This window comes from Penaeus vannamei, chromosome 2, assembly GCF_042767895.1.
Source record: "Penaeus vannamei isolate JL-2024 chromosome 2, ASM4276789v1, whole genome shotgun sequence".
Taxonomy (NCBI): domain Eukaryota; kingdom Metazoa; phylum Arthropoda; class Malacostraca; order Decapoda; family Penaeidae; genus Penaeus; species Penaeus vannamei.
In genome coordinates, this window is record NC_091550.1 from 51,250,955 (window position 1) to 51,258,454 (window position 7,500).

At 53.0% G+C, this 7,500-nt stretch overlaps 1 protein-coding gene across 4 annotated transcripts in view; it reads left to right on the forward strand.

Annotated features, from left to right (window-relative positions):
- Positions 1 to 7,500, forward strand: part of LOC113802836 (metallophosphoesterase MPPED2-like) — a 14,071-nt gene that overhangs the window by 4,519 nt on the left and 2,052 nt on the right. For all 4 annotated transcript variants that reach the window (XM_070134636.1, XM_027353475.2, XM_070134649.1 and 1 more), the window contains exons 3-5: positions 1,192 to 1,336; positions 1,614 to 1,782; positions 2,299 to 2,525. In XM_070134636.1, coding sequence (XP_069990737.1) covers positions 1,192 to 1,336; positions 1,614 to 1,782; positions 2,299 to 2,525 — 541 coding nt within the window. The remainder of the gene's footprint in view (positions 1 to 1,191; positions 1,337 to 1,613; positions 1,783 to 2,298; positions 2,526 to 7,500) is intronic.

Genomic DNA, 7,500 nt, shown 5'->3' on the forward strand with positions numbered 1-7,500 from the left:
GGGATCAGTGGGTCTCTGCCAGTCTGCTAGGATCGGGTTATCTGCATATGCAAAGATCTTAAGGAAATGCAAAAAATGGACGGGTAAATCCTTAGTATTATAAGAAGTTTTCACTGAGGTTCCACGCAAGAGCATGTGAACACTCACCTCATAACGATGGATATCACTGGCAGAAGGAGCTAGCCAGAACAAATTAAAAAAAGGAATGACATTATCTTTATCGGTGTGTAAGCCTAGGGTGATTAGGTGGTCCTTCTCTAATAAAGGGAATTAGAAATGTAGAAAGAAATTAGTGTGCGGACCGGAAGGGACCTCGAAGCTATTATGTCCATTGCTTTATAAACCGTTACCTTACGCCGTTATGTCACTTAATATAGTAATGACTAAAGAGTAGGGAGGATGGTAAGTCGGGGAAAGAGCAGTAACTCCAAAAAAATAAAAGGAAACAAAACAGAAAAAGTCCGTTGCAGTGATACCAAGTGGATGGTATATTTACTCCTCTGTTCCCCTCTGTGCATACGTCCCTGATTCTAGCTTGGATCTAAGAAAGCTAAGTATGGTGACCCTAGAGGGAGGGCCAAGAAAGGGAAAATGCTCCTCAGGCCCAAAGGGACCGGGGTGACTATGAGAACTTTTCCTTACCCAAAAAACTGGAAGATATGGGTATTAAAATGTGAATTCCTGTCCTCACAGATGGTGAGAAAATGAGGAATGTCTACACAAGAGCTTCCCTTGATGCACCTCTTATTTTCACAGCCAGAGATAATGGACAGTAGATGATGCAATCCCGGCAACGCTTTTCCAGAAGAGGAAGCAATTTCATAAAAGAGGCAGAAAGAAAGAAAGAAAGAAAAACATTTTCTCTCTTGCCCGAGCACAGCTGCTCGTAAGGAGCCATCGTCCTTTGTGCTCTGTTAACTGGGGAGTAAAGCAATAGGACACAGTAAAAGTGGAGGAAGTACCCTGATACAAACCGAGAAAGTTTCACCATTGTGTAAGGGATTTGGGTGTAGGTGCTGACGGTGGCTATGTGTTTATGTCAAGTCTATGAACAATATTTGATGGTACATTATGGGCTCTATGACTGGACATAACGATAAAGAATAAAGCCATAAATTCTTCCCCGCGTTATCTTCTCCATTCACATACATGTATAAATAATATATACATCTATTCCTCTCATACTCATAGGTGAGGTTTGTGTGCGTGAGTGATACTCATGTCAAGACAGATGACATGACTCATCCAATGCCAGACGGCGACGTGTTACTGCACTCAGGCGACTTTACTTTCACGGGGTCTCTCTCCGAAGCAGAAAATTTCAATAAGTGGTTAGGTAAGTTTGTGCGGAAATCACTTCGCGAAGAAAGATTGTGATATATAAGGCAGAGTTCAATGAGATAATCTTTCTTGTTTCGTGGACATGTCAGTTATGTCTCTTCTTCCCACGGTACACTTGGTCATGTCAATTATGTCTCTTCTTCCTCAAGGTACACTTGGTCATGTCAATTGTCTCCTCTCTTCCTCAAGGTACACTTGGTCATGTCAATTATGTCTCTTCTTCCTCAAGGTACACTTGGTCATGTCAGTTATGTCTCCTTTTATTCCTCAAGGTTCACTGCCTTATAAGCACAAGATCGTGATCGCCGGGAACCACGAGGTCATCTTAGACAAGGACTCGTGTATGAAACCACGACCCGCTCAGGAGGTCATAACCAATGCCACGTACCTTCAGGATTCCTCTACCACTGTGTACGGCTTCAAGGTCTATGGCGCACCCTGGTAAGAAATAGATAGACATATGACTTTGTCCTTTACAGCTGATTAGGCAACCGAGTCTGGATAACCAACACCTGCTTCAGAAAACACACGTCTGAGTAGCTGACGTATTTATATATATGTAGAGTTAGCCAGAAGGGACTCCATTCCTTCTCACAAGTTGTGTTGCGATTGAACCCTTTTGTCTCGCCTCTCGGAGATATGTCCTCTATTCACGCACACACGCACACCACACACACGCACGCACACGCACACGCACACGCACACGCACACACACACACACACACACACACACACACACACACACACACACACACACACACACGCACACGCACACACGCACACACACACACACACACACACACACACACACACACACACACATATTTTAAAATTCAAGAAAAAGAAGAAAAAAGAATTTGGCTTATTTTCACAGGCTCTATTTGGCCTTGCCAGATGAGTAGATTTTCATTCTTTAATTCTACGATTCTTTTAGACATTCATTTCCATGTTTTCCAGGACCCCAGAGTACCACGTCATGGCCTTCAATCTAACTCGAGGAGAACCACTTCGGGAGAAATGGAGAAAGATTCCTGAAGACGTGGACGTATTAATGACCCACGGACCGCCCCTGGGTCACGGCGACCTGACCTGGCGAGGCGACCGGGCGGGATGTGTTGACCTGATGCAGACCTTGCAGACCAGAATCAAACCCAAGTATCACATATACGGACACATACACGAGGGTAAGCGTTAGTTGTTTTATTTTGTGTATTGGATATGCTGTATGATTTCCCTGCTCTCTCTCTCTCTCTCTCTCTCTCTCTCTCTCTCTCTCTCTCTCTCTCTCTCTCTCTCTCTCTCTCTCTCTCTCTCTCTCTCTCTCTCTCTCTCTCTCTCTCTCTCTCTCTTTTTATCCCCCTTCCTCTCCTCCCTCTCACCTGCTCTTTCTTCCCTCTATCCCTCTTCCTCTCACCTGCTTTCTTCCCTCTCTCCCTCTCTCTCACACCTCCTGTTTTTTTTCTCTCTCTCCGTCGCTTTCCCACCTGCTCTTTCTTCCCTCTTTTCCTCTCCCTCTCACCTGCTATTTCTATCCTCTCTCCCTCCCCTTTCTTCCCTCTCTCCGTTTTCCTCTCACCTGCTCTTTCTTCCCTCCCTCGCCCTCTCACCTGCTCTTTCTTCCCTCCCTCGCCCTCTCACCTGCTCTTTCTTCCCTCCCTCGCCCTCTCACCTGCTCTTTCTTCCCTCTCTCCGTCTCCCTCTTTATTCCCTCTCTCCATCTCCCTCTCACCTGCCCTCTCTTCCCTCTCCCTTTCACCTGCTCTTTCTTCCTTCTCTCCGTCTCCCTCTTTCTTCCCTCCCACCTGCTCTTTCTTCCCTCTCTCCCTCTCCCTCTCACCTGCTCTGTCTTCCCTCTCTCCGTATCCCTCTCCCTCTCACCTGCTCTTTCTTCCCTCTCTCCCTCTCCCTCTCACCTGCTCTTTCTTCCCTCCCTCTACCTCCCCCCTTTCTTCCCTCTCTGTCTCCCTCTCACCTGCTCTTTCTTCCCTCTCTCCCTCTCCCTCTCACCTGCTATTTCTTCCCTCTCTCCGTCTCCCTCTTTCTTCCTCTCCCTCTCACCTGATCTTTCTTCCCTCTCTCCGTCTCCCTCTCACCTGCTCTTTCTTCCCTCTCTCTGTCTCCCTCTCACCTGCTCTTTCTTCCCTCCCTCTACCTCCCCCCTTTCTTCCCTCTCTGTCTCCCTCTCACCTGCTCTTTCTCCCCTCTCTCCCTCTCCCTCTCACCTGCTCTGCCTTCCCTCTCTCCCTCTCCCTCTCACCTGCTCTTTCTCCCCTCTCTCCCTCTCCCTCTCACCTGCTCTGTCTTCCCTCTCTCCCTCGCCCTCTCACCTGCTCTTTCTTCCCTCCCTCTACCTCCCCCCTTTCTTCCCTCTCTGTCTCCCTCTCACCTGCTCTTTCTTCCCTCCCTCTACCTCCCCCCTTTCTTCCCTCTCTGTCTCCCTCTCACCTGCTCTGCCTTCCCTCTCTCCGTCTCCTTCTCACCTGCTCTGCCTTCCCTCTCTCCCTCTCCCTCTCACCTGCTCTTTCTCCCCTCTCTCCCTCTCCCTCTCACCTGCTCTGCCTTCCCTCTCTCCCTCTCCCTCTCACCTGCTCTTTCTCCCCTCTCTCCCTCTCCCTCTCACCTGCTCTGTCTTCCCTCTCTCCCTCGCCCTCTCACCTGCTCTTTCTTCCCTCCCTCTACCTCCCCCCTCTCTTCCCTCTCTGTCTCCCTCTCACCTGCTCTTTCTCCCCTCTCTCCCTCTCCCTCTCAACTGCTCTTTCTCCCCTCTCTCCCTCTCCCTCTCACCTGCTCTTTCTTCCCTCTCTCCCTCTCCCTCTCACCTGCTGTTTCTTCCCTCTCTCCGTCTCCCTCTTTCTTCCCTCTCCCTCTCACCTGCTCTTTCTTCCCTCTCTCCCTCTCCCTCTCACCTGCTCTGTCTTCCCTCTCTCCGTCTCCCTCTCACCTGCTCTTTCTTCCCTCCCTCTACCTCCCCCCTTTCTTCCCTCTCTGTCTCCCTCTCACCTGCTCTTTCTTCCCTCTCTCCCTCGCCCTCTCACCTGCTCTGTCTTCCCTCTCTCCGTCTCCCTCTTTCTTCCCTCTCTCCCTCGCCCTCTCACCTGCTCTTTCTTCCCTCCCTCTACCTCCCCCCTTTCTTCCCTCTCTGTCTCCCTCTCACCTGCTCTTTCTTCCCTCACTCCGTCTCCCTCTCACCTGCTCTGCCTTCCCTCTCTCCGTCTCCCTCTCACCTGCTCTTTCTTCCCTCCCTCTACCTCCCCCCTTTCTTCCCTCTCTGTCTCCCTCTCACCTGCTCTTCCCTCTCTCCCTCTCCCTCTCACCTGCTCTGTCTTCCCTCTCTCCGTATCCCTCTCCCTCTCACCTGCTCTTTCTTCCCTCTCTCCCTCGCCCTCTCACCTGCTCTTTCTTCCCTCCCTCTACCTCCCCCCTTTCTTCCCTCTCTGTCTCCCTCTCACCTGCTCTTTCTTCCCTCTCTCCCTCTCCCTCTCACCTGTTGTTTCTTCCCTCTCTCCGTCTCCCTCTTTCTTCCGTCTCCCTCTCACCTGATCTTTCTTCCCTCCCTCCACCTCCCCCCTTTCTTCCCTCTCTGTCTCCCTCTCACCTGCTCTTTCTTCCCTCCCTCCACCTCCCCCCTTTCTTCCCTCTCTCCCTCGCCCTCTCACCTGCTCTGTCTTCCCTCTCTCCGTCTCCCTCTTTCTTCCCTCTCTCCCTCTCCCTCTCACCTGCTCTGTCTTCCCTCTCTCCGTATCCCTCTCCCTCTCACCTGCTCTTTCTTCCCTCTCTCCCTCGCCCTCTCACCTGCTGTTTCTTCCCTCTCTCCGTCTCCCTCTTTCTTCCCTCTCCCTCTCACCTGATCTTTCTTCCCTCTCTCCGTCTCCCTCTCACCTGCTCTTTCTTCCCTCCCTCTACCTCCCCCCTTTCTTCCCTCTCTGTCTCCCTCTCACCTGCTCTTTCTTCCCTCTCTCCCTCTCCCTCTCACCTCTCTGTCTTCCCTCTCTCCCTCTCCCTCTCACCTGCTCTTTCTTCCCTCCCTCTACCTCCCCCATTTCTTCCCTCTCTGTCTCCCTCTCACCTGCTCTTTCTTCCCTCTCTCCCTCGCCCTCTCACCTGCTCTGTCTTCCCTCTCTCCGTCTCCCTCTTTCTTCCCTCTCTCCCTCGCCCTCTCACCTGCTGTTTCTTCCCTCCCTCTACATCCCCCCTTTCTTCCCTCTCTGTCTCCCTCTCACCTGCTCTGTCTTCCCTCTCTCCGTCTCCCTCTCACCTGCTCTTTCGTCCCTCCCTCTACCTCCCCCCTTTCTTCCCTCTCTGTCTCCCTCTCACCTGCTCTGTCTTCCCTCTCTCCCTCGCCCTCTCACCTGCTCTTTCTTCCCTCCCTCTACCTCCCCCCTTTCTTCCCTCTCTGTCTCCCTCTCACCTGCTCTTTCTTCCCTCTCTCCCTCTCCCTCTCACCTGCTCTTTCTTCCCTCCCTCTACCTCCCCCCTTTCTTCCCTCTCTGTCTCCCTCTCACCTGCTCTGCCTTCCCTCTCTCCCTCGCCCTCTCACCTGCTCTTTCTTCCCTCCCTCTACCTCCCCCCTTTCTTCCCTCTCTGTCTCCCTCTCACCAGCTCTGCCTTCCCTCTCTCCCTCGCCCTCTCACCTGCTCTTTCTTCCCTCTCTCCGTCTCCCTCTTTCTTCCCTCTCTGTCTCCCTCTCACCTGCTCTTTCTTCCCTCTCTCTCTCTCCCTCTCACCTGCTCTTTCTTCCCTCTCTCCGTCTCCCTCTTTCTTCCCTCTCCCTCTCACCTGATCTTTCTTCCCTCTCTCTGTCTCCCTCTCACCTGCTCTTTCTTCCCTCTCTCCCTCGCCCTCTCACCTGCTCTTTCTTCCCTCCCTCTACCTCCCCCCTTTCTTCCCTCTCTCCGTCTCCCTCTCACCTGCTCTTTCTTCCCTCTCTCCCTCTCCCTCTCACCTGCTCTGTCTTCCCTCTCTCCGTCTCCCTCTCACCTGCTCTGCCTTCCCTCCCTCTACCTCCCCCCTTTCTTCCCTCTCTGTCTCCCTCTCACCTGCTCTTTCTTCCCTCTCACCTGCTCTGCCTTCCCTCTCTCCCTCGCCCTCTCACCTGCTCTTTCTTCCCTCTCTCCGTCTCCCTCTCACCTGCTCTTTCTTCCCTCATTCCGTCTCCCTCTCACCTGCTCTTTCTTCCTCCCTCTACCTCCCCCCTTTCTTCCCTCTCTCCCTCGCCCTCTCACCTGCTCTTTCTTCCCTCCCTCTACCTCCCCCCTTTCTTCCCTCTCTGTCTCCCTCTCACCTGCTCTTTCTTCCCTCTCTCCGTCTCCCTCTCACCTGCTCTGCCTTCCCTCTCTCCGTCTCCCTCTTTCTTCCCTCTCACCTGCTCTGCCTTCCCTCTCTACCTCGCCCTTTCACCTGCTCTTTCTTCCCTCTCTCCGTCTCCCTCTCACCTGCTCTTTCTTCCCTCATTCCGTCTCCCTCTCACCTGCTCTTTCTTCCCTCCCTCTACCTCTCCCCATTCTTCCCTCTCTGTCTCCCTCTCACCTGCTCTTTCTTCCCTCCCTCTACCTCCCCCCTTTCTTCCCTCTCTGTCTCCCTCTCACCTGCTCTTTCTTCCCTCTCTTCGTCTCCCTCTCACCTGCTCTGCCTTCCCTCCCTCTACCTCCCCCCTTTCTTCCCTCTCTGTCTCCCTCTCACCTGCTCTTTCTTCCCTCTCTCCGTCTCCCTCTCACCTGCTCTGTCTTCTCTCTCTCCGTCTCCCTCTCACCTGCTCTGCCTTCCCTCTCTCCGTCTCCCTCTTTCTTCCCTCTCACCTGCTCTGCCTTCCCTCTCTCCGTCTCCCTCTTTCTTCCCTCTCACCTGCTCTTTCTTCCCTCTCTCCGTCTCCCTCTCACCTGCTCTTTCTTCCCTCTCTCCCTCGCCCTCTCACCTGCTCTTTCTTCCCTCCCTCTACCTCTCCCCTTTCTTCCCTCTCTGTCTCCCTCTCACCTGCTCTTTCATCCCTCTCTCCGTCTCCCTCTCACCTGCTCTGCCTTCCCTCTCTCCCTCGCCCTCTCACCTGCTCTTTCTTCCCTCCCTCTACCTCCCCCCTTTCTTCCCTCTCTCCCTCGCCCTCTCACCTGCTCTTTCTTCCCTCCCTCTACCTCTCCCCTTTCTTCCCTCTCTGTCTCCCTCTCA